General features: G+C 51.2%; 4 protein-coding genes across 4 annotated transcripts; all 4 read left to right on the forward strand.

The window, feature by feature from the left end:
- Positions 1–779: 779 nt before the first annotated feature.
- LOC117165426 (uncharacterized) lies at positions 780–3,680 on the forward strand. The gene is made up of 4 exons (XM_033348823.2): positions 780–1,770; positions 1,836–2,699; positions 3,063–3,247; positions 3,444–3,680. Exons 1-4 carry the CDS (start codon positions 780–782, stop codon positions 3,678–3,680), a joined length of 2,277 nt encoding a protein of 758 aa, XP_033204714.2.
- An 8,388-nt stretch (positions 3,681–12,068) lies between these two features.
- Positions 12,069–13,228, forward strand: LOC143304425 (uncharacterized). The gene is made up of 2 exons (XM_076626888.1): positions 12,069–12,600; positions 12,690–13,228. The coding sequence occupies exons 1-2, from the start codon at positions 12,069–12,071 to the stop codon at positions 13,226–13,228; spliced, it is 1,071 nt and encodes a 356-aa protein (XP_076483003.1).
- Positions 13,229–13,618: 390 nt separating this feature from the next.
- LOC143304426 (uncharacterized) lies at positions 13,619–14,806 on the forward strand. Its single transcript, XM_076626889.1, has 2 exons — positions 13,619–13,729; positions 13,979–14,806. The coding sequence occupies exons 1-2, from the start codon at positions 13,619–13,621 to the stop codon at positions 14,804–14,806; spliced, it is 939 nt and encodes a 312-aa protein (XP_076483004.1).
- Positions 14,807–14,839: 33 nt separating this feature from the next.
- LOC117165431 (uncharacterized) lies at positions 14,840–15,874 on the forward strand. The gene has a single exon (XM_033348826.2). It carries the CDS (start codon positions 14,840–14,842, stop codon positions 15,872–15,874), a length of 1,035 nt encoding a protein of 344 aa, XP_033204717.2.
- The last annotated feature ends 10,255 nt before the right edge of the window (positions 15,875–26,129 follow it).

The raw sequence follows: 26,129 nt of genomic DNA on the forward strand, positions 1-26,129 counted from the left end.
CCGAACCACAGAAAACGGACTCATTGATCTCGCTTCCTTGTGAACCACTGCAGCACGATTTGTTAGTCACAGCGCAGGTCAACCTATTGAACAATAAAGTTCAACCATTCCGTTGTAGAGTTCTGCTAGACACCGGCTCTAGCATGAACTTTATCACCGAAAAACTCGCTGATTCGCTAATACTTAACCAACGGAAATGTTAGGTCCCAATCGGAACACTCAACACGTTATCGACAACCTCGAAACGTTACATCACGGCCACGATCACCTCCATCGACGGCACATACGAACGCACCTTGACGTTCCTAATCATACCGACAATATCGCCTTGGGTCCCAGATCAACCCGTAGATCGCTCAATAATACATATACCGAGGAATCTCCAACTAGCCGATCCAAGATTCCATAGGCTTGCGCCGATCGAAATATTGTTGAGCGCCGGACCAACGCTAGCATCACTCTGTGTCGGCCAACTTGACATCAGTCAAGCAAACGGGCCCGACTTGCGTCTGCAAAAAACGCGATTCGGATGGGTCATCGGGGAGAGCCCAACCTCGCAATCATCAGCACTCGCATTTCACGCCTCCACGGCGGCTTTACAGGCGGACCTCGCCCGTTTTTGGGAAATCGACGAATGAACGCCCACTGCACACATTTCGGAAGCGGAACGACAGTGCGAAGAACACTTTCGAAATCACGTTCAACGCACCAACGAAGGGCGATACATGGTCGCTCTCCCATTCAACGAAACAACTCCTTCGCTTGGATCCTCTAAGACAATGGCGATGAAGCGACTCATTTCCCTCTGTCGTCGATTCCAACGAGACAAACGATTCGAAGCCGACTATCGCGCCGTGATACAAGAATATGTGGAATTAGGACACATGACGAAGATTACCACGGACAACTGCACGGACGACGGATATTTTCTGCCACATCACGGCGTGATCAAAGAGTCCAGCCAAACTACAAAACTCCGAGTTGTGTTTGACGGATCTGCACCAACCACCACCGGAGTTTCATTAAACGACGTACTTCATACGGGACCGAAACTACAAGATGACTTATTCTTCATCCTTCTAAGATTTCGTTCTCATCAATACGTCATTACAGGCGATGTCGAAAAGATGTATCGACAATTTCTTGTGCGTCCAGAGGATCGAAAATTTCAACAAATTTTGTGGCGCAATTCTGATGGAGAAGTTGACAGCTATCAACTTAATACAGTGACATTCGGGCTGTCAGCGGCCCCTGATCTAGCCATTCGGTGCCTCAAACAACTGGCGGACGACGGGGGACATCGGTACCCACGAGCGGCGACGGTCTTACAGCGAGACTTCTACGTCGACGATGTTCTCACTGGAGTTGATAGAAAGGTCGAGGCACGATCATGGAGAACGGAGCTCACGGAACTGCTTGAACTAGCCGGCTTAAACATTCGAAAATGGGCATCGAACGACCGGGAACTGCTACGAGGACTTTCCGAGCAGGACATAAACGACAAGCTGCTACTAGGCGAATCGCAAACCTTCAAAACTCTGGGTGTGGTTTGGAATTCCTTTGACGATTCGATCCTATATTCCGTAAAAATTAATTCCACCGCCTCTCGAATCACGAAGAGAACAATCAGCTCCGAAATCGCCAAGATCTACGACCCCCTCGGATTATTGGCACCAGTGATCGTTCGAGCTAAGATGCTGCTCCAACGACTCTGGACTTTAAAAATTGATTGGGACGAATCTCTACCGGCTGACGTGCACACGGAATGGAGCAAATATTATGCACAGCTGCCATTATTGAATAACGTGAAGTTTCCACGTAAAACGATAATCAAGGCTGCAGCGGAAATGAATTACACGGGTTCTGTGACGCTAGCGAAAGGGCTTATGGGGCATGCGTTTACCTTCGCATCATCACTCCGGATGGTCATGTCTGGACACGACTCCTCACTGCAAAATCAAAGGTGGCTCCACTGAAATCACAAACCATTCCAAGGCTGGAACTGAGTGGAGCACTTCTTCTCGCATCATTGGCCACCACAGCCCTTCAAGCTTTACCAAGCAACATTTCTCGGACTGTTTACTGGACGGATTCTACAATCGTACTTCATTGGATCAATACATCACCCCATACGCTGAAAACCTTTGTCGCTAATCGTGTGACAGAAATTCAGCAGAAGACTCACACCTCAGATTGGCGTCACATTCCCGCTGCCGATAACCCTGCAGATCTCATATCTCGAGGCCAATCACCCGAAGATTTCCTGCGACCAACCATTTGGCAACATGGTCCGGAATGGCTCCAACAACCAGAAAGATACTGGCCGACGTGGAACCCAGTACCATTAACTGAAATATCAGAGCAGAAGAAAGCAACATGTCTGGCCGTGACTCCCGCTGACCACAGTCTACTGGAGAGATTTTCATCTTGGCCCAAGCTGATTAGAACTACCACTCGTTGCCTCCGATGGAGACAAAAACAGGATCGAGGGAGACCTCTAACCACACATGATTTAACCAATGCGCATAACAAATTGATCAAACTGTTACAACTCTGTTATTTTTCAGATGAAATCCGCACTCTCCGAACAGATCGAAATTCTGCAGTGAAGGGGAAGCTGCAACGACTCAATCCATTTCTCGACAAAGACGGGATGTTGCGAGTCGGAGGCCGACTCAGTCACTCATCAATGCCGTTCAGTCAGAAACACCCACTCATTCTACCCAAATCCTAAGTCACAGCGCTCATAATCGAGCATGAACACCTCATCAATGTCCACTCCGGAACTCAAGCTACCTTATACGCCTTAAGAAGATCTTATTGGCCTATCGACGGACGTAGTCAAGTTTGGAGCACGCTGAAGAAGTGCGTCCGTTGCTGCCGAGCTAATCCACCTCCAGTGGATTACGTAATGGGCGACCTCCCAGCTGCACGGATAACGGAATCTCGACCGTTTACCAACGTCGGAATAGATTATTGCGGACCGTTTTACATCAAAGAACGAAAGGATCGCAACCGACGCAAAACTAAGGTATATGTAGCAATCTTTATATGTCTTGCAGTCAAAGCAGTCCACATCGAGCTGGTCAGCGACCTCACTAGCGAGGCCTTCATTGCTGCTCTGCGAAGATTCATCGCTCGCCGAGGATTCTGTGTGACAATTTACTCCGACAACGGTACCAACTTCGTTGGCGCCAACAATGAATTACGAGAGCTCCGAAATCTCCTGCAATCCGACGATCATAAGGTAAAGGTTCAGTCCTTTTTAGCCGACCGACGGATCGAATGGCTCTTCATTCCTCCCAACTCACCTCACTTCGGAGGGCTATGGGAAGCTGCAGTGAAGTCCTTCAAACGACATTTCAGGCGTGTCGCAGGTATCGAGCTCTTTACATTCGAAAATTTAAATACACTTATCATTGAAATCGAGTCTATGACTCCAGTATCATCTGATCCATTACAACCCAGGCTGGGGATACATGGGAGGCAGACGTAGAGAGGACGGAGCTGCGAGCGTAATCGAAATCTCCGGTAAACTGGAGAGCCTGGGCAAGGGAGGTAACCAGAATGGAGGACTAGTGCCTGTGAGCGCAAAACGGGTGTGGATGCGGGTAGTCCGGCTTGGACAAGGAGGAATTAAAGCGAAACATACCAAGTGTGAGGTTAGGACGGTGGAGTAGCCATATTAGGACGCGTGACAACAGCGCCGCTACAAGGGCTACCTGAGGAACTACCCAGACGCAGCCATATTGGCGCGTGCGCCGTAGCGCGTTGCGCGGGCCACTTGAAAGTGACAGCGACTGGCAGAGTGGCAAGTGCTGACCGAGCGACATTTCCTGCCCAACGGGGAAACGGACGCAATCATGGCGAAGGAGAAGGTGGTAGAGGAAAACGCTAGGGGACGGAGGGAAACGGAACTGGCTGCGGAGCCGCCGCACGTTAGCACCTGGAGCGTGACGAAGGCGATGCCGCCAAAGGAGGGACCCTCCCGCTTCACGCTGTACAAGGAGGGAATATAGACTGAGGAAACAACAGAGGAGGAGGAAACCCCCGCCAGAGAAGCACCCCGAGCGAAGAGAAAGAAGGCCAACGAATCCCCCGAACTCCCCACGGACCCGGCTGAAGAAATGAGAACAGCCACAACGGCGGACATAGGAGCCGAACTGATTCGCCGGGCCGCCGAGGTGGCCAAGGCTGCCGAGGCACCCCGCAGCCACAAGGGCACGCAGGGGAAAACCCTGAAGGAGGCGGCGAGAACCATCACCGCGGGCGTGACAGAGATAGTGAGGAGAACGGACCCTGTCACCGACGTACTCGCTATAACGCAAGGACGCATAGCAACACTGGAGGCGGCGGTAGAGGCACTCCGAAAAGAGCCGGCCTCGCGCCCCACCGCGGATGAGAGCAGCTACAGGGCGCGTCTCGCTGCAGTCGAGCACCATGTAGAGGAGATGAGGTCCTTGCTGCACCGACTGGAGGAACAACTGCAGGGAACAGAAAAAGGAGAAGGAAAGGAGGTCGCCCCTGCCGCGAACACGAGAGGGATGGAGCCTGGAGCCCCAAGCGCCCCAGCGCTCAAGGGAGGCCGAACGGCTGTCACCGAATGGCAGACCGTCGGAAGGAAAAGAAGAGGAAAGAAGAAGGAGGCAGGGAAGAAGCAGCCGGCGAAGCTGATCCCCGAGACAGGGGCGGAGAGCCAGAGGAAAACTCCGGAGAGTGGATTGGAGATCGCACGAAGAGGGGGTGGCAGGGGGCCCCTCCCGCGCGCACCGCGAACGTCAGCGGTAACAATCACCCTGACGGACAAATCGAGCCAATCCTACGCGGAAGTGGTGGCTGCGGCCAAGGACAGTGTCTCCCTGACCGATCTCGGCATCAACACGATGAGGATGCGGAAGACCATCACCGGAGGTGTCATCTTAGAGGTCCCTGAGGACCAGGGAAGGGAGAAGGCCGCAGCGCTCGCAGCACAGCTGACGCGGGCTCTGGACCCGAACGAGGTCCGCGTGGCGACCCCCTTCCGAGCCGCGGAGGCAAGGGTGTCCCTGATAGACATAGCGGCCACCAAGGCGGAAATCCAGAACACCCTGGCGAGGGAGAGCGGCTGCAAGCCGGAGGACATCCGGCTGGGAGAAATCCGCCCCGCCCGGAACGGACTTGGCACCGTATGGATACGAGGCCCTGCCAGTGCAGCGAGGAAACGGGCCCAGGCTGGAAAGGTCGCCATAGGCTGGTCGACGGCGAAGGTCGAAGCCATCGAACGGAGACCGTTACAGTGCTACAGGTGCCTTGGGATAGGACACACGGGGAAGACCTGCACCGCCAAGGAGGACAAGGGGCACCTGTGCTTCAGATGCGGCGAACCAGAGCACCAGGCGACAGCATGCACTACTGCGAGCCCGAAATACCTGCTCTGCGAGGCGCTTGGAGCACCGTCGGTGCACAGGATGGGGGGACCGGCCTGCGCCCCCTCGAAGAAAGGCTGCAAGAGGCAGCGCGAAAGGCTCCCCGTCGCAAAGCGACCCTAAGAGCGCGAAAAAGGAGGTAGGCACGGAGGAAGCCACAAACAAGGAAAGAACACCAAAGAACTGAGAATGCGCATACTCCAGACTAACCTGGGAAGGTCAAGGCGAGCACAAGACCTGCTCCACCAAACCATCCGGGAGAGCACGGTCGCCCTAGCGGTGGTGGCGGAACCATACAGAGTTCTGGATGCCCCGGCGTGGGTCGGAGACACGGACGTAATGGTTGCCGGCACCTGGACATCAACGCCCGGGGCGTTCGCCCACGGAGCCCTGCTGGAACGCGGCAACGGGTACGCCGCGGTCGAGTGGGCAGGGATGATGGTGGTGGGGTTGTACGTGTCACCTAACAGCGGACGGGCAGCGTTCGAAGAATTCCTAGACGGAGTTGGCGACTGCGTCAGGCGACGACTCCCCCGACAGGTGCTCGTCCTGGGAGACTTCAACGCACACTCCACGGAATGGGGGAACGCCAGGACCAACGCGAGCGGCCGCATGCTATCAAACTGGGCCGCGGGACTTGGACTTCTGTTAGTGAACAGGGGCTCGACCAGTACCTGCGTGACGTGCAGAGGGAGCTCCATTGTTGACATAACATGGGCCTCCCCCGAGGCATTCAGGCGGATCTCAGGCTGGAGAGTGGCCGAAGGGGTCGAGACGCTGTCGGACCACCTCTACATATTCATGGAGGTGGACGCACCTGGACCTGGAATGCCGACGACAAACGACGGGCGCGGCCCGCCGAGGGGGAGACACGCGCGCCCACCACCTAGATGGAAAATAAAGGAGAGGAATGAAGATCTACTCCGGGCGGCTGCTATAGCAACAGCTTGGAGCTGGGAGGCCTCAACAACGACGACCGAAGCAGACGTGGAAGAGGAGGCCGAGAACCTCCGCCAAGCCACGACAGCAATCTGCGACGCATCCATGCCACGGGCCACACCGGGCACGGTGCGAAGCGGAGCAGTTTACTGGTGGAACCCCGACATCGCGGAACTGAGGACGAGATGTGTCCGGGCCCGAAGACAGTACCTAAGGGCCCGCCGCTGGCGACGACGCGACGAAGAAGAAGTCTCCTTGCGCTACCGGGCGTACCGCGCGCTACGGCGCTCGCTACAAAAGGAAATTAAAAAAGCGAAGGACCGTGCTTGGTCCGAACTGGTCGAAACAGTCGAGTCGGTTCCATGGGGAAGGCCATACAGGACGGTGACACAGAAACTACGCGCGAAGGGCCCCCTGACAACGACGGAGATGGAACCTGCGCTGCTGACGCGGATCACCGGAACGCTCTTTCCCCCACAAGAAAACAGAGCGGTGGAACGGCCACGGGAAACGACACGACCGCTGGAATGGAGGGACGACTGGGAAGTCACGGAGGAGGAGATATGGGAGGCTACCAGAAGAATGACTTCTCGCAACGTGGCACCGGGCCCGGACGGAATCCCTGGCCGGATCAGGGGGGAAGTGATGGGGGTCATGGCCCCCAGACTCCGGCACCTCTTCACAAGATGCCTGAGGGAGGGAGTCTACCCCCGGGCGTGGCGGACGACGAGACTGGTCCTGCTCCATAAAGAGGGCCAACCGACGACCTCGCCGTCAGCGTACCGGCCGATATGCCTACTGGACGAGGTCGGCAAACCACTCGAGAGGGTAGTCGCTGCCCGTTTGGAACGACACATAGCGGGCCAAGTGCCAGGTTTGCGCGAAAGCCAGTACGGCTTCCGGAAGGGGCGCTCGATGATTGACGCGGTCAGACGCGTACGAGCGATTGCGGAGTACATGGTCTCCCGGAAAGGCGTGGCGCTGGCGGTTTCCCAGGACATCGTCAATGCGTTCAACACCATGCCATGGGACAGGATAGTGACGGCCCTGGAGCACTTCGAGGTTCCCAGCTACCTCGTCCGATTGATCCGAGTCTAAGTCGACGACAGGTGGGTGTGTTACACCAGTAAGGAAGGAGAGGAAAAGCGATCCGTTGAGCGTGGCGTCCCACAGGGCTCGGTGCTGGGCCCCATACTATGGAACGTTGCGTACGACGAGGTACTACAATGCCCGCTACCCCCAGGCGCGGCCATTGTATGCTATGCGGACGACACCCTAATCCTGGTCGAGGGTCGTGGCTGGCACGAGACGCTGCGCATTGGCGGAATCGCAACGGCCTGTGCGACCCGTGCCGTGGACGAACTGGGTCTGAGAGTCTCCCCTGCGAAGTCGGAGGCCACCTGGTTCTTTGACAGGAAGAGGCGAGGGACACCACCGCCCGGCCTATGCATAAACATGGCAGGTAAAACCGTCCGGGTGGGATCACAGATGAAGTATCTGGGACTCACCATCGACAGCCAGTGGACGTTCGAGCCACACTTCGACTCACTGATCCCGAAGGTGTCAGCGGCTGCCAATGCATTGTGCGGCCTACTACCGAACATCGGCGGGGCCGGAGACGCGGTGCGCCGGCTTTACGAGGGCGTCGTTAGGTCACAAGTGATGTACGGGGCACCAGTATGGGCGGACGACCTGATGGCAAGCCGTCGCAGCATTCTGCTCCTGAGAAGACTGCACAGAATGACCGCCATCAGAATCATTAGGGGATACCGGACGGTGTCGCACGCGTCGGCGTCCACCCTAGCCGCGTCCCCCCCGTGGGAGCTGCGGGAGCTGGCGCTCAAAAAGAGATACACCCGCCGGAGAGAATGGCACCCGGGAGAAGACCCCACCGAGCAGGCGGCTTCAAACGACACAGGAACCGTCGAAGAGGACACATGGAACCTGTGGCGATCCCAACTGATCAACGGGAGAAGCGAACACCGAGGCGCAGATGCGGTCCTACCAAACTGGGAGGCATGGAGGAGCCGCCACGGCCTCCCACTCACATTCAGGATGACACAAGTACTCACCGGACACGGCGTGTTCGGCGAGTTCCTGAAGAGAAAACGGCGAGATACGACAGACATCTGCCACCACTGCGGAGAGGGCAGGGACACAGCGCAGCACACCCTGGAGCTCTGTCCGGCGTGGGAGCTGCTCCGCTACACCCTGCGGCACGCCGTAGGAGAAACGTTGACCCCCTCAGCGATTGTGGAAGCGATGTTGAGAGGGTCACAGGAATACGAGACCGTCCGCCTCTTCTGCGAGCGAGTTATGCTCGCGAAGGAGCGAGCGGAAAGGGAGAGAAAGAAAAACTCTCAACCCTGCAGGATAAGACGATGGAGAAGGATGGCAGTCAGACGACCCAGAGCCGCCCCGCCTCCACCCCAACGGACTACGACCAGAAGAAGTGACAGCACTAGGGGCAACGACATCCCCCTAACGCCTACTCAATAGCCGGCTCGAACTAGAGAACGCGTGAAGTGGGTGCAACTGAAGTTAATTCATAAGAGAATCCTGGAGCATCCCTGTCATACGCGTCGGGTGGTCATCGTGGAGCTTTAGTTGGTAAGAGTCCGACACTACTGTGCTGTTACGCAATTACTGGAACAGAGGAGTGTCCATGAGGATTTCTCCACGTAAAAAAAAAGAAAAAAAAAATTTGTATGTGAGTTACTCTGGCTTATCAATATGCCCTGTTCAAAGTTGGCCAAGCTGAATACTGTCACAGGCCTCTATCTTCCTTAATAAGAGCTGTAGGGGATCGAATAATGAGACTACCAATATGTGTACTCGTTAGTGTATTTGAAACAGATCTTGTCGCGAACAGATCTTGTTCGTTTATTCATTATCGTCAGAAGAAGGCCAAAAGATACAAATTCGTCTTGTTTTACGGTTACATGTAGCGGCACCATTGTTTTGCCCGGAGCTTATAATTCCTTACAATACCTCTTGATATTCCGAAGCAAAACAACAACATGGTTTGAAGCAAATTCTAACTATTGTGCCGCTACAAAGCGTTTTAAGGCATGGATAAATTGAATGCATCTTTGTTGAGTCTAGATGATCCGGAATGGCGAACTACCGCAAGTAGAGCAACTAATCGAAATACTAGACATGCAGATATACGTAATATGTTTAACATGGATAGGAAATTGTTTTGAAATTTAACAATCATTGCAATAATTACATCGGTTCGGAAGTCGTATTACTAGATACTTATTGTAATATCGTAAAGTAATTCGAATTAGAAATCAGTTGAAAATAGAAAAACCGTGTACGTCGTGTTTCTGTGGTTCGTTTACATTTAAGAGTGCCTACGTGACTAAAGGCACGTAGTTGGTAGTTCTTACATAGGTATGAGGGAAACAATAGACAACGTTAGAAGAAGGACGGTTTCGCTACGCAAGGCGAGTCGAAAAGTGTGCGTGTTGCGAGAATCAGAGCTAATTGTGTCGTCGAAGAGTAGAGTCGTTAGAGGTATCGAGTCGTCGAAGAGTAGAGTTGTGAGAATTGATAGCATTGTTAGAGAGAGAGAGTGTGTGTGTGTGTGTGTTAGATTCGTTGTGACGAGAGTGGTCAAATAACTGTAAAGTTATTTGATATAGATACGAGTATTGCATTTAGTTTCCGTTAAATAAATATCGTTTCCTGTCCAATTTATATATGTATATTCAATTTAATATTAATAAGTTGCAAGTAATCGGGAAAAAATTTCTATCCTTATTTTCCGATATTACATTATTTTCACAGATTTCAATTCACTTATCCATTGATTGATATTAGGGCAAATGAGGAACTTCGCATCTTGTTAGATTAACAAATAAAATGTATTGTTCCTGATAAATGGTATGCAGAATAGTATTGGAAATAAAAGACTGGTTTATATTACAGTTCAAGTGACTGATAGTAGGAAAGCAGTGATGGAAAGTGAGGCAACGTATTATAAAATTGAATCCCTAATTATAGCATGTAGATAGTATTTTGAGTGTGGACGGAGGACAAAATTATGACCTAGCCGGTCGACTTGCAACCATAAAGCGCGAACTCGATGAATACGAAGCGTCTGGGAAGGCAAACAGAATCTTCCTAACATCTTGCCGCAGCTCGTTCGATGAACTTTGGAGGAGGATACTCGCGGTTCAAGAAGAGTTAGATGGGTTAGATGAGGGGGAAGATGCGCGTGTAGCTTCGTTGTCGCAAGAGCATCGGGAGCTTGACGTGCGGTTCCTAGGTCTCTTTGAGCAAATGTCAGCAACAACCCCGTCGACAACAAAAACAGGCGAGACATGCCGGAAACCAGAGCCGACCACCTTTCCAGAGGTCCGCGTGCCCCAATTCGACGGTGCCCTCGAGAACTGAACCTATTTCTACGACACGTTCTCATCCATAGTGGACCGTAACGAAAGTTTGCCGAATATCCAAAAGTTCCAGCATCTACGCTCATCTATAACTGGACGGGCCGCACAGAGTATCCAGTCATTAGAACTCACAGAGGCCAACTATCCCATCGCGCTTGACACACTGAAGGATAAGTTCAATTGCCCCCTCCAAATCTGCATGCGCCATTGGAATTTGATGCGCAACTATCCGGAAATCAAAAAGGAAACTCCAGAAGCCCTAGAGGATTTTTTGGAAACCATCAGCGTAAATCTAAAGGCGCTCGAACACCTAAAAGAGCCCGTCACATCAAATATAGCGATTATCGAATTGATCGCGTCGAAATTGCCCTCGTCCAGCCTGCGTAAATGGCAACGCACACTGCCCCGCCAGCAGGTGCCATCCTATCAGCATCTGATACACTTTCTCAAAACACGGGCGAACGGGACTCAATTCCTCTCTAAAGCGAAGGAATCAAAAGAGTCAATCCACAAACACCACAGTCAGCGAACAAGCATACCGCATGGGCGAACCCTTGCTACAACCAGCAGAACGGTAGTGTGTCCGACCTGCAACGGACCTCACGATATCAGACACTGTAAAATCTTCAAGGCCAAATCATCGACCAAACGTTTTCAGATCGTGAAGAAGGCATCGTTGTGTATAAATTGCCTAGGCAGAGGACATTCGCCGACACAGTGTACATCGGGTTCGTGTCGTATCTGCGGTCACCGACACCATACTTACCTACACCGCGAACAAACCCAGGTAGACTCACGGTCGTCGAGCGGTCGATCTTCGAGCGGTCGATCGTCGAGCGGTCGATCGGCAAGCGATTGGTCGCCGAGCAGTCGGTCGTCGGACAGTCGCTCATCGAGCGGTCGGACGTCGGGCAGTCGCGCACCGAGCGGTCGGTCGTCGGGTAGTCGTTCATCACACAAGCGAGCCTCCACCGAACAATCACCATCTGGATCATCGAAATCGCGGTCGTCCCACAAGTCGAGACGAACATCCGACACTTCACGGAAACATACATCTTCAGCTCCAAGAGGTACGAAAGGGCATGCCTCGTATGAGTCACGCTCAGCCCGGATCAAGAACACCACCCCTACCTCCTCGTCCAAGTCCCAACCGGGGCAAAACTGACTGTCCGAGACTACGACAGCAAGGGGGATCGGACTAACAAACACATCTCCCCACAGCCCTCTGCATCATGATCTGTTGGCCACAGCACAGATCAAGGTTTTGAACAAACAGGCACAACCAATCCGAGCCCGAGCCTTACTCGACACTGGGACGAGCATGAACTTCATGACCGACAAGCTCGCGAATTCCCTCGGTATAAAACAAAGGAGATGTGCGATCCAGATCGGAGCCCTCGACAATTTGAGCACAACGGCAAAACGATACACCACGGCCACAATCACGTCGACGGACGGCAAGTATAAGAAAACATTGAGATTTCTTGTTATCCCGGCCATGTCGACTTTCATACCAAGCGAGCCCATCGACCCCTCGAGTCTGGGATTACCCAGAAATATTCAATTAGCCGATCCACAATTCCATTGCCCAGCCCCGATCGATGTCTTACTTAGTACCGGATCAACATTTGCGTCGCTGTGCATCGGGCAGGTCAATCTGGCGCAACCAGGCGAACCTGAACTACGTCTACTTAAAACACGGTTCGGCTGGGTAATCGGGGGGAGTCCAACGTCCCAAGCCGCGATAAATACGTTCCACGCAACCACAACGGCTCTGCAAGAGGACCTCGCACGGTTTTGGGAGATCGACGAGGGACCGGCCACTACTCATCTTTCGGAATCTGAACGACTATGCGAAGAACATTTCCGAAACCACGTCCGACGAACAAGGAAGGCAGATACATCGTTGCATTACCATTCAACGAAAAGCTTTCCTCACTAGGGTCATCGAAGGCCGCTGCAATGAGCAGGCTCGCCTCTCTTCATCGTCGATTCCAACGCGACAAACAATATGAAACCGCGTATAGTGCTGTGATCCAAGAATATTTAGACTTGGGTCACATGACGAAGATCAACACGGATCACGCCACCGACCACGGATATTATTTACCACATCACGGCGTGATCAAGGAATCGAGCGACACCACCAAGCTCCGGGTTGTGTTCGACGGCTCCGCATCAAGTACCAAGGGAGTGTCCCTAAACGACGCCCTTCATACGGGCCCGAAATTACAAGAAGACCTGAGAAACATCCTATTGAGATTCCGGTCATTTCAATATGTCCTTACCGGCGACATCGAGAAAATGTACCGTCAATTCATCCTACGTCCAGAAGATCGTCCTTATCAAAAGATTCTGTGGCGTGCCGACAACGGAGAGATCGAAACATACCGAGTCAACACCGTAACGTTCGGTCTATCCGCAGCCCCGTATCTGGCCATCCGATGTCTCAAACAGTTGGCAGAAGACGAGGGACCTTGATTTCCGAGAGCAGCGCAGATCCTACGGCGAGACTTCTATGTCGACGATGCGTTGACCGGAGCCGATACGAAGGACGAAGCCTTATCAGTCAGGAATGATCTCACGAAATTACTTAAGCTGGCCGGTCTAAATATCCGCACATGGGCATCAAACGATCGGGATCTGCTACGAGGGCTACCTGAAGAAGACACCAACCAGAAATTACATCTCGGTGAGTCATCCACGTCAAAACTACTCGGCGTCTTTTGGGATTCAGCCGACGATGCCATACTCTGTTCGGTCAAGACGATCAGTGACACTTCCCGAGTCACAAAGCGATCAATCAGTTCAGTCATCGCACAAATCTATGATCCACTAGGATTGCTCGCGCCGGTAATCGTTCGAGCAAAAATGATTTTGCAACATGTCTGGACATTGAAGGTAGATTGGGACGAATCCCTTCCGACAGACGTACACACAGAATGGATCAAATACCACACCCAATTGCCGTTGTTAAATGTGGTAAGGTTCCCTCGGAAGACCATCATTGAATCCGCAACGAAAATTGAGCTACACGGATTCTGTGACGCTAGCGAAAGGGCATATGGGGCGTGCGTCTACGTGCGGACGACGGACCGAAAGAACAATATTTGGACTCGACTCCTCACGGCGCGGTCGAAGGTAGCGCCGCTCAGATCGCTTTCCATACCACGTCTCGAATTAAGCTCGAATTAACTTATTTTGACGTTCTTGATTTCGTCAATACGACAGGCCCTGGCGACCAAGATATCGCGGATAGTATACTGGACTGACTCCACCATCGTGCTCCATTGGATCAGCTCTTCGTCGCACACCTTGAAAACATTTGTGGCGAATCGAGTCGCTGAGATACAGACCAAGACCAATACCTCCGACTGGCGTCATGTGCCTACCGACGATAATCCAGCGGATCTCATCTCCCGAGGCCAGACGCCCAAGGAATTCCTATGTCCGTCCATTTGGAAAAACGATCCAAGGTGGCTCCTGCAAAGCGAAAACTATTGGCCGGTCTGGAGCCCGACACCGGTAGTCGACCTCCCGGAGCAAAAGAAGACGATCTGTCTGAGGACGAATATTAGCGACAACACACTCCTCCATCGTTACTCGTCTTGGCCAAGACTAATAAGAATCGTCGCCCGGTGTCTTCGATGGAGACATAAGCAACACCTATCTGCCCATCTCACCACAGACGAACTGACTGCAGCGCACAACAGACTAATAAAAATATTACAATCCAGTCGTTTCGCGCCTGAAATTCGGATCCTCCAGAAAAATCGAAGCGAGGATGTTGGAGGGAAACTACAGCCATTAAACCCCTTCCTCGACGAAGATGGGCTACTCCGGGTAAGAGGACGACTAACCAACTCCGCCATACCCTTCAGCCAAAAACACCCGATCATCCTACCGAAATCCCCGGTGACAGAGCTAATTATAGAGCAAGAGCACCGGAACAATCATCACACAGGGACACAAGCTACACTATACGCGGTGAGACTGCGCTATTGGCCGATCGACGGTCGTAGCCAGGTATGGCGCACTCTCAGAAGGTGCGTCCGATGATGCAGAGCCAACCCTCCACCAGTGGAATACTTGATGGGTGATTTGCCAGAGGCGCGTATTACCGAATCGCGGCCGTTCACGAACGTCGGAATCGACTACTGCGGCCCATTCTACATCAAGGAGAGGAGGGACCGCAACCGACGTAAAATCAAGACGTACGCCGCCATATTCGTTTGTCTGGCGACAAAGGCGGTCCACGTAGAGTTAGTCAGCGACCTAACCACCGACGCCTTCTTGGCCGCGCTACGCCGTTTCATCTCGCGGCGAGGATACTGCGCAACGATCCTCACCGACAACGGCACCAATTTCGTCGGGGCTAATCGGCAGCTGCAAGAACTCCGGACCCTATTGCAGTCCGACGACCACCAGGATAGGGTACAGAATTTTCTCGCCGACCGACAAATACAATGGCGTTTTAATCCTCCGAACTCACCACATTTTGGCGGCTTATGGGAAGCCGCGGTTAAAGCGTTCAAACGCCATCTCATCCGCGTGGTCGGCACGGAGCTCCTGACCTTTGAGCACCTCAACACCCTTGTGATCGAAATTGAAGCCATTCTCAATTCACGCCCACTGACTCCCATCTCATCCGATCCGAAAGATCCTCCTGTCCTCACTCCCGGACATTTTCTGATCGGTGACACACTAACCAGTTTACGGGAGCGTGATTTCAGGACAGTTCCATCAGGCCGGCTATCCAGTTGGCAGCGCATTCACCAGATTAAGCAGCACTTCTGGAGCAGATGGTATCGAGAATACCTAAATGAGCTAACCCGCCGCAACAAATGGGACAAGGGCAAACATAACATTCGTGAAGGCACCGTAGTAATCCTCAGGGAGGATAACGTACCCTCTATGCAGTGGCCGTTGGGCCGCGTAATCAAGGTCCATCCAGGAGCCGACGGAATCATCCGGACCGCTACCGTGCAGACGGCAACAAGCATCCTGGACCGCGGTGTCAAAAGACTGGTCCCCTTACCCATCCACCCAGATCCAGACGAGGCCGAACGTCCACACGGAGCGAAGGAGGTCACCAACGACACACCTGACTCCACAGCCAGAATTTGATCGGTGCCCTCTCAACGGGGGGAGGATGTTACGCCGCCTAAAACATCTGCACGCCAGCCCGGGCGACCGGACAACAACCGACCTGCGTAACGTCACTTCGACCCTCAATAAACCTAAGGACCCACCATAACTTTCACTTCCCTGTATTGTTTCGCCATGTGTCTTCAATCCGTTTGTCTTGAAGAATTTCTAAAGCTTAAAAATATTCTCGAGACACAGTCGGTTTTTAGAGAGGTCCTTGGGTTTATTAGTCGCACTTAAAACACGGAGAAAGCGGGTATGCACCCATTAGGAAAATCCGAATAGCCCTGTAATAAAACAAGCTAGGTTTTTCTCACGCTCACAGTCATCTATCCACCACGATGGTTGTTTCGATCGTTCGCGGAGAGACGCGATCGCGAGATATCACGTCAACGAGAGTTGTAAGTTCCCGTTACGATTAAATAATCGACGCCACGAACTGATCGATTCCCTTATTTCGATTAGGATAATAAGGGTAGTTCAATGAATTCCACAGAATTAACACAAATAAATTAACGTTTATTTTAACAAATTATCAACTAGGAAGACATAAAGAGAACAACAAAAAGAAATGTAACTGCGTTTTGCTTGTTAAGTAATGCGCGATATAAGAGATGTGTTGACGGTTCGGCTTCTCGAAGAGTTCTGCTCGCCTTTCGATTTTTCCCGTTTTTTATGGAAGGCGACCCCCACTACGTTCGGACCACGCCACATTCTTTTACGCGAGGTAAAATAACGGCCACGAATCGACGTTTCTGGAGGTCGCCCTGCTTAATGAACCATGCGCTTGCCACTACAAGTTTGTTTGCCGGGCAGCCGCGACGATCCATCTGCGACATTATAGTGCCGCGAACGACAGTTAAGAATATGATCTATGGTAAGCCGCATGGCGTAACATTCTCCCCCCGTTGAGAGGGTACCGATCAAGTTAGGTTGAAGTTCCCATCTTAGTTCGTCTCGGTGGCTAGTTGTTCGGGTTTCTCTAAATCGGGTTGAATTGGCAGTGGGACAAGCCTTTTGACGGCCCGATCCAAAACGCTCTTTGCCGTCTGAACTGTAGCTGTCCGGATGACACCATCGGCGCCTGGATGAACCTTGATAACTCGGCCCAGAGGCCAATGCATGGAGGGAACGTTGTCCTCTCTGAGGATGACGATTGTGCCCTTTTGGATGCCGTGTCCACCCTTGCTCCACTTATTGCGGTTGGTTAGCTCGTTCAAATACTCCTTATGCCAGCGGTTCCAAAAATGCTGTTTAAGCTGTTGGATATGCTGCCATCTGGAGAGTCGGTTCGATGGAATGTCTCTGAAATCTCGATCACGTAAGCACATTAGTGAATCGCCAATGAGGAAATGTCCGGGAGTGAGGACTAGGAGATCATTTGGATCGGTGGAGATAGGAGTTAGCGGGCGGGAATTGAGGACTGCTTCTATTTCTATGATAAGAGTATTCAATTGTTCAGAGGTGAGTAACTCGTTGCCGGCTACACGCCTGAGGTGGCGTTTAAATGACTTCACCGCTGCTTCCCATAGCCCACCGAAATGCGGTGAATGAGGGGGAATGAAGCGCCATTCGATTTGTTTGTCGGCTAAAAATGCGGTTACTTTTTCTTTGTGATCGTCCGATTGTAATAAATCATGAAGCTCTCGTAATTCGTTGCTTGCTCCTCTGAAGTTGGTGCCGTTATCAGAATGGATGGTGGAGCAATACCCTCGTCGAGCGATAAATCTGCGAAGAGCGGCGATGAAGGCTTCGCTAGTGAGATCGTCAACAAGCTCGATGTGTACCGCTTTAATTGCTAGGCATACGAAAATGGCTACGTATACCTTTATCTGACGACGGTTACGATCTCGTTTTTCTTTGATGTGGAACGGCCCGCAGTAATCGACGCCGACGTTTGTGAATGGGCGAGATTCCGTTACTCGCGCCTCCGGCAGATTACCCATCACGTATTCTACCGGCGGTGGTTGAGCGCGGCAGCAGCGGACGCAGCCTTTGATCGCCCGCCATACTTGACTTCGACCGTCGACGGGCCAGTATCTTTGTCTTACTGCGTATAATGTAGCCTGCGTTCCGGAGTGCATGTGGATCTTGTGCTCGTGTTCTATGATGCGTGTTGTAACGGATGACTTAGGTAATACTATGGGATGTTTCTGGGCGAAGGTCATCGACGAATGACTGAGTCGACCCCCGACTCGCAATATTCCTTCCTTGTCTATGAATGGATTGAGTCGCGTGAGCTTACCCTTTATCGCCGCGTTCCGATCTTTTTGGAGTGTACGAATTTCCTCGGAGAGATGGATGTTTTGCAACAATTTTATCAGCTTATTGTGCGTTATGCGTAATTCGGTAACGGTTAGGGGTGCCGCTCGGTTCTTTTTCTGTTTCCAACGGAGGCAACGAGCTATGATTCGTATCAACTTGGGCCAGGATGAATACCTTTGCAACAAACTGTAATCGGCGGGGTTTGCGGACAGACAAATCGCCCCTTTCTGCTCCGGTAGTTCAATTTGCGGTGTTAGCTCCCATGTCGGCCAATAGCCTTCCGACTGGTAGAGCCATGCAGGACCGTGCTGCCAGATGGTTGGGCGCAGAAACTCTTCGGGTGTTTGGCCGCGTGATATTAAGTCCGCGGGATTGTCGTCGGTAGGAACGTGGCGCCAATCGCGGATGCTGGTTTTTGTTTGAATTTCGGAGACTCTGTTAGCGACGAATGTTTTAAGGGTGTGAGGTGATGTATTGAGCCAATGGAGGACGATAGTGGAATCGGTCCAATAGATAGTTCGAGTAATTTTATGTGATAGGGCTTGTTGTACTGTCGACATCAGGGACGTAAGAAGGAGTGCTCCGCTCAGCTCGAGCCGAGGAATTGTCTGGCACTTGAGGGGGGCGACTTTCGATTTTGCGGTTAAAAGTTGGGTCCAAACACGGCCGTTGGTGTTAAGGGTTCGGAGATAAACACAGGCTCCGTAAGCCTTTTCGCTGGCATCGCAGAAACCATGCAGTTCAATTTCTATTGCAGACTCGATTATTGCCTTGCGTGGGAACCTGACGTTGTTTAATAAGGGTAATTGGGCATAGTACCTTTCCCACTCTATATGTAACTCGATCGGAAGTGATTCATCCCAATCGATTTTCGACGACCATATTCGTTGAAGTAGCATCTTGGCCCGAACAATCACCGGTGCGAGCAGACCGAGCGGATCGTAAATTTTTGCAATCTCCGAGCTGATGATTCGTTTCGTGACTCGGGAGGGCGTGGGTTTGACTTCGACCGAGTAAAGAATAGAGTCGTCGGATGAATTCCAAAACACCCCCAGCGTCTTCAAGGTTTGCGAGTCGCCCAAAAAATGTTGGTGATTTGTTTCTTCTAAGGAAAGTCCGTGTAATAAGTCATTATCGTTTGACGCCCATTTTCGTATGTTTAAGCCGGCCAGTTGAAGTAAATTGGTGAGTTCTGTTCTGAGCGTGAGGGCTTCGTCCTTCGTTTCAGCTCCGGTGAGAGCGTCGTCGACGTAGAAATCCCGCTGCAGTACCTGTGCTGCACGTGGAAATCGATGTCCTTCGTCCTCTGCCAGTTGCTTGAGGCACCGAATAGCTAGATACGGTGCTGCGGATAAACCGAACGTTACAGTGTTAAGTTCATATGTTTCTGTTTCTCCACTCGCGCTGCGCCATAATATCCTTTGATATTTCCGATCCTCTGGTCGTACGAGGAATTGCCGATACATTTTCTCGATGTCGCCAGTGAGTACGTATTGATGAGCGCGGAATCTAATTAATATACAAAATAAATCTTCCTGTAACTTGGGTCCTGTGTGAAGTGTATCGTTTAGGGAGGTTCCGGTAGTGCTTGGTGCCGATCCGTCGAAAACTACACGGAGTTTGGTGGTTTGACTCGATGCTTTGGTCACGCCATGATGGGGTAAATAGTATCCGTTGTCGTCGGAGTGGTTGTCATTGACCTTCGTCATGTGTCCCAACGCCAGGTATTCCTGTATTACCGTTCGATATTCTGATTCGAAGCGTTTGTCGTGCTGGAATCGGCGATTGAGTGAGGCGAGTCGTTTACTCGCCAGCGTTTTAGAGGATCCGAGTGACTGAAGCTGATCGTTGAAAGGTAGAGCGACGATGTATCGTCCTTCGCTGGTGCGTCGGGTGTGGGCTTGGAAGTGTTCTTCGCATCGTCGATCTGCCTCTGAGATATGTTTAATTGAGGGTCCTTCATCGATTTCCCAAAACCGCGCGAGGTCTGCTTGTAAGGTCGTCGTGGATGTGTGAAATATGTTTGTCGCGGTTTGGGAAGTTGGACTCCCCCCGATTACCCATCCGAATCGCGTCTTTTGCAGACGCAGTCCAGGCTCGTCTGGCTGCGTGAGGTTGACTTGTCCCACACACATCGACGCGAGTGTTGAACCTGAGCTTAGTAGTACATCTATCGGAGCTGGTAAATGAAATCGTGGATCGGCCAATTTGAGATTTTTTGGTATCTCAAGTGTCGAACGATCGATGGGTTCGCTGGGAATGAAGGTTGATATGGTTGGAATGACAAGGAACGTTAATGTCCGCGTGTATGTACCGTCAGTGGAAGTGATCGTGGTCGTGATGTGTCGCTTAGAAGTCGTTGTCAAGGTATCTAGAGCTCCGATCGGGACCGAACATTTGTTTTGCCTTATCTTTAGCGATTTTGCTAATTCCTCGGTAATGAAATTCATACTGGATCCGGTGTCGAGCAACGCTCGACGACGGATTGGTTGCTGTTTATCATTCAAAATGTTAATCTGCGCTGTGATGACTAGATCATTGGACAGTAATTCGGATGCTATTGGTCTGATATGTTCGGTCATCAACGGAGTCGTCGATCGTCGGCGTCATTGGTTGTGTGTTCGTTTGTCACTGGGCGGTGGACTTGGAGACGCGGCTGTTCGTGGTGTTTCCGATCTGTGGTCTGTTGTGTGCTTTTTGCGACGAGTGGGTGATACGTAGGGCGGCAAAGAAGGTGTTGTGGATCGGCTATTTGATGGGGAAGATTTCGGGCTGGACGTGCTGGAACGAGACCCTGAATGGCGTTTTGTCCTATGCAGCATTGTATGATGTCGTTCTCCGCATACGCGACATGATCTTGCGAAACAATGCTTCGTTGTGTGCCCTTTCTCGAGGCAGTTGAGGCATAGTAATGCTCTTTTGACCTCCCGAATGCGTTCGCGAAGGGATTTGGTTTTGAAGGTGTCACATCTCCAAATGGGGTGTGGTCCTTGACAGGTGGGGCATGTTGGAGTAACCTATGTCGCCGTAAGTGCATGCCCTCGTGATGCGCGTTGACGGACCGGAGTAGTTTGTTCCGGTGATTCTCTTGTTTGTCTGACCCTGGTGATCGGTCTGGAGCTTCGTGCTAATCTCTCTAGGAAGTTTAGTAAATGAATGTACGGAGGCACCTCGTTATTGGGCAGCGTCATTTCCCATTGCTTTTGGATACTTAGTGGTATTTTCGAGAGGATGAGGCTGTTGAGCGTAGCACTGGTATCGAGGTAGGATTCTCCTAATTTGTTCAATGCATATATGTGTTGTTTAAATGTGTGGACTAAGCGCCTTAATTCCGTTGGAGATTCCTTGGTTATCCTTGGATAATCAATTATTGCCATGCAGTGACTGAAAGCTGTGTATCGTGTACATTCGAAACTCTCCTTGAGAACGGCTATAGCCTGACTGTAGTTTACATTACTAAGGGGTAACGCGATTAAACAATCGGCTGCTTCTCCTTGCAGGGTGGACTGCAGGTAATGGAATTTTTGTATGTCAGTGAGACTAGGATTTTTATCGCTTGTGGAGGAAAAGGTATCATAAAACGTGTTCCATTTTTCTAAGCTTCCGTCAAAAGTAGGGAGCCGAAGATCTGGTAATTTAATGGATATCGGATTTAAACTTGCGGATGATGCACAGGTTGGAAGGTTTATGGATGTCGACGGCGAAGCTGTTTGCGCGTTCCTCAGAAGATTTTGTAGCCTTGTGTCTACCGCGACGTACTGGTCCCTTATTTCGAAGCCGCGTGCTTGTTCCTCCTCGTCTAATACTTCTAATTCGAGTTGGATCGCTTCGAATTGACTCGCAACTTCGGTCAGTTGTTTCTCGTAATTCGTTAATAAGGAGTTTTGCTGACTGTCGGATTGCTCGTACTCGTCCAGTCGGTTCGATAAGTATGTGAATCGGCCGCTACAATAGCCTCGTCTCCGACGCAGGGAGATGAGTTGGTCTTCGCTCGTCATCGTTGCCGAGGATAGGAGATGGTCGAAATAAGGAACGAGCTTACCTTACTGTCGTGCTGCGTGAGGTCGCGTGTATGTTTGGTGAGGAACGCCTTGTTCCTTCCCGACGGCCACTCGTTCGGTTGTATTGTTAAGTTGTGAAATTCGTTGCGTTGATGATTGTCCAGCTGCGACGGAAGGCTGCGTGGTTGCGTTCCCTTGCCAATGGGATGTGTTTCTTCGAAGATGACGCGCCTGACGTCACTGGTTTCGCTGTGGTGGAAGCTCCTGCTCCCGCTGCTGGTTTTGATAAAGTCACGTGGCACTGTGTGGTCACTGGTAAGTGCACTCTTCACTGGCACGTGATCCGGCTCGAAGGACCAAAATGTTTCGATCGTTCGCGGAGAGATGCGATCGCGAGATATCACGTCAACGAGAGTTGTAAGTTCCCGTTACGATTAAATAATCGACGCCACGAACTGATCGATTCCCTTATTTCGATTAGGATAATAAGGGTAGTTCAATGAATTCCACAGAATTAACACAAATAAATTAACGTTTATTTTAACAAATTATCAACTAGGAAGACATAAAGAGAACAACAAAAAGAAATGTAACTGCGTTTTGCTTGTTAAGTAATGCGCGATATAAGAGATGTGTTGACGGTTCGGCTTCTCGAAGAGTTCTGCTCGCCTTTCGATTTTTCCCGCTTTTTATGGAAGGCGACCCCCACTACGTTCGGACCACGCCACATTCTTTTACGCGAGGTAAAATAACGGCCACGAATCGACGTTTCTGGAGGTCGCCCTGCTTAATGAACCATGCGCTTGCCACTACAAGTTTGTTTGCCGGGCAGCCGCGACGATCCATCTGCGACATTATAGTGCCGCGAACGACAGTTAAGAATATGATCTATGGTAAGCCGCATGGCGTAACATTCTCCCCCCGTTGAGAGGGTACCGATCAAGTTAGGTTGAAGTTCCCATCTTAGTTCGTCTCGGTGGCTAGTTGTTCGGGTTTCTCTAAATCGGGTTGAATTGGCAGTGGGACAAGCCTTTTGACGGCCCGATCCAAAACGCTCTTTGCCGTCTGAACTGTAGCTGTCCGGATGACACCATCGGCGCCTGGATGAACCTTGATAACTCGGCCCAGAGGCCAATGCATGGAGGGAACGTTGTCCTCTCTGAGGATGACGATTGTGCCCTTTTGGATGCCGTGTCCACCCTTGCTCCACTTATTGCGGTTGGTTAGCTCGTTCAAATACTCCTTATGCCAGCGGTTCCAAAAATGCTGTTTAAGCTGTTGGATATGCTGCCATCTGGAGAGTCGGTTCGATGGAATGTCTCTGAAATCTCGATCACGTAAGCACATTAGTGAATCGCCAATGAGGAAATGTCCGGGAGTGAGGACTAGGAGATCATTTGGATCGGTGGAGATAGGAGTTAGCGGGCGGGAATTGAGGACTGCTTCTATTTCTATGATAAGAGTATTCAATTGTTCAGAGGTGAGTAACTCGTTGCCGGCTACACGCCTGAGGTGGCGTTTAAATGACTTCACCGCTGCTTCCCATAGCCCACCGAAATGCGGTGAATGAGGGGGAATGAAGCGCCATTCGATTTGTTTGTCGGCTAAAAATGCGGTTACTTTTTCTTTGTGATCGTCCGATTGTAATAAATCATGAAGCTCTCGTAATTCGTTGCTTGCTCCTCTGAAGTTGGTGCCGTTATCAGAATGGATGGTGGAGCAATACCCTCGTCGAGCGATAAATCTGCGAAGAGCGGCGATGAAGGCTTCGCTAGTGAGATCGTCAACAAGCTCGATGTGTACCGCTTTAATTGCTAGGCATACGAAAATGGCTACGTATACCTTTATCTGACGACGGTTACGATCTCGTTTTTCTTTGATGTGGAACGGCCCGCAGTAATCGACGCCGACGTTTGTGAATGGGCGAGATTCCGTTACTCGCGCCTCCGGCAGATTACCCATCACGTATTCTACCGGCGGTGGTTGAGCGCGGCAGCAGCGGACGCAGCCTTTGATCGCCCGCCATACTTGACTTCGACCGTCGACGGGCCAGTATCTTTGTCTTACTGCGTATAATGTAGCCTGCGTTCCGGAGTGCATGTGGATCTTGTGCTCGTGTTCTATGATGTGTGTTGTAACGGATGACTTAGGTAATACTATGGGATGTTTCTGGGCGAAGGTCATCGACGAATGACTGAGTCGACCCCCGACTCGCAATATTCCTTCCTTGTCTATGAATGGATTGAGTCGCGTGAGCTTACCCTTTATCGCCGCGTTCCGATCTTTTTGGAGTGTACGAATTTCCTCGGAGAGATGGATGTTTTGCAACAATTTTATCAGCTTATTGTGCGTTATGCGTAATTCGGTAACGGTTAGGGGTGCCGCTCGGTTCTTTTTCTGTTTCCAACGGAGGCAACGAGCTATGATTCGTATCAACTTGGGCCAGGATGAATACCTTTGCAACAAACTGTAATCGGCGGGGTTTGCGGACAGACAAATCGCCCCTTTCTGCTCCGGTAGTTCAATTTGCGGTGTTAGCTCCCATGTCGGCCAATAGCCTTCCGACTGGTAGAGCCATGCAGGACCGTGCTGCCAGATGGTTGGGCGCAGAAACTCTTCGGGTGTTTGGCCGCGTGATATTAAGTCCGCGGGATTGTCGTCGGTAGGAACGTGGCACCAATCGCGGATGCTGGTTTTTGTTTCAATTTCGGAGACTCTGTTAGCGACGAATGTTTTAAGGGTGTGAGGTGATGTATTGAGCCAATGGAGGACGATAGTGGAATCGGTCCAATAGATAGTTCGAGTAATTTTATGTGATAGGGCTTGTTGTACTGTCGACATCAGGGACGTAAGAAGGAGTGCTCCGCTCAGCTCGAGCCGAGGAATGGTCTGGCACTTGAGGGGGGCGACTTTCGATTTTGCGGTTAAAAGTTGGGTCCAAACACGGCCGTTGGTGTTAAGGGTTCGGAGATAAACACAGGCTCCGTAAGCCTTTTCGCTGGCATCGCAGAAACCATGCAGTTCAATTTCTATTGCGGACTCGATTATTGCCTTGCGTGGGAACCTGACGTTGTTTAATAAGGGTAATTGGGCATAGTACCTTTCCCACTCTATATGTAACTCGATCGGAAGTGATTCATCCCAATCGATTTTCGACGACCATATTCGTTGAAGTAGCATCTTGGCCCGAACAATCACCGGTGCGAGCAGACCGAGCGGATCGTAAATTTTTGCAATCTCCGAGCTGATGATTCGTTTCGTGACTCGGGAGGGCGTGGGTTTGACTTCGACCGAGTAAAGAATAGAGTCGTCGGATGAATTCCAAAACACCCCCAGCGTCTTCAAGGTTTGCGAGTCGCCCAAAAAATGTTGGTGATTTGTTTCTTCTAAGGAAAGTCCGTGTAATAAGTCATTATCGTTTGACGCCCATTTTCGTATGTTTAAGCCGGCCAGTTGAAGTAAATTGGTGAGTTCTGTTCTGAGCGTGAGGGCTTCGTCCTTCGTTTCAGCTCCGGTGAGAGCGTCGTCGACGTAGAAATCCCGCTGCAGTACCTGTGCTGCACGTGGAAATCGATGTCCTTCGTCCTCTGCCAGTTGCTTGAGGCACCGAATAGCTAGATACGGTGCTGCGGATAAACCGAACGTTACAGTGTTAAGTTCATATGTTTCTGTTTCTCCACTCGCGCTGCGCCATAATATCCTTTGATATTTCCGATCCTCTGGTCGTACGAGGAATTGCCGATACATTTTCTCGATGTCGCCAGTGAGTACGTATTGATGAACGCGGAATCTAATTAATATACAAAATAAATCTTCCTGTAACTTGGGTCCTGTGTGAAGTGTATCGTTTAGGGAGGTTCCGGTAGTGCTTGGTGCCGATCCGTCGAAAACTACACGGAGTTTGGTGGTTTGACTCGATGCTTTGGTCACGCCATGATGGGGTAAATAGTATCCGTTGTCGTCGGAGT

The sequence above is a fragment of the Bombus vancouverensis genome, unplaced genomic scaffold (genome assembly GCF_051014615.1).
Source record: "Bombus vancouverensis nearcticus unplaced genomic scaffold, iyBomVanc1_principal scaffold0035, whole genome shotgun sequence".
Taxonomy (NCBI): domain Eukaryota; kingdom Metazoa; phylum Arthropoda; class Insecta; order Hymenoptera; family Apidae; genus Bombus; species Bombus vancouverensis.

Excerpts from the sequence above, each read along its gene's own strand:
- LOC117165426 (XM_033348823.2), top strand. The coding sequence starts at position 780 with ATGGCGATGAAGCGACTCATTTCCCTCTGTCGTCGATTCCAACGAGAC. Across the intron at positions 1,771-1,835 it reads TGACGTGCACACGGAATGGA|GCTGCAGCGGAAATGAATTA; the intron begins GCAAATATTATG and ends ACGATAATCAAG. Across the intron at positions 2,700-3,062 it reads TCACTCATCAATGCCGTTCA|TCAAAGCAGTCCACATCGAG; the intron begins GTCAGAAACACC and ends TATGTCTTGCAG.
- LOC143304425 (XM_076626888.1), top strand. The coding sequence starts at position 12,069 with ATGAACTTCATGACCGACAAGCTCGCGAATTCCCTCGGTATAAAACAA. Across the intron at positions 12,601-12,689 it reads TTCGGAATCTGAACGACTAT|GGTCATCGAAGGCCGCTGCA; the intron begins GCGAAGAACATT and ends TTTCCTCACTAG.
- LOC143304426 (XM_076626889.1), top strand. The coding sequence starts at position 13,619 with ATGATTTTGCAACATGTCTGGACATTGAAGGTAGATTGGGACGAATCC. Across the intron at positions 13,730-13,978 it reads AATTGCCGTTGTTAAATGTG|GCCCTGGCGACCAAGATATC; the intron begins GTAAGGTTCCCT and ends TCAATACGACAG.
- LOC117165431 (XM_033348826.2), top strand. The coding sequence starts at position 14,840 with ATGGGTGATTTGCCAGAGGCGCGTATTACCGAATCGCGGCCGTTCACG.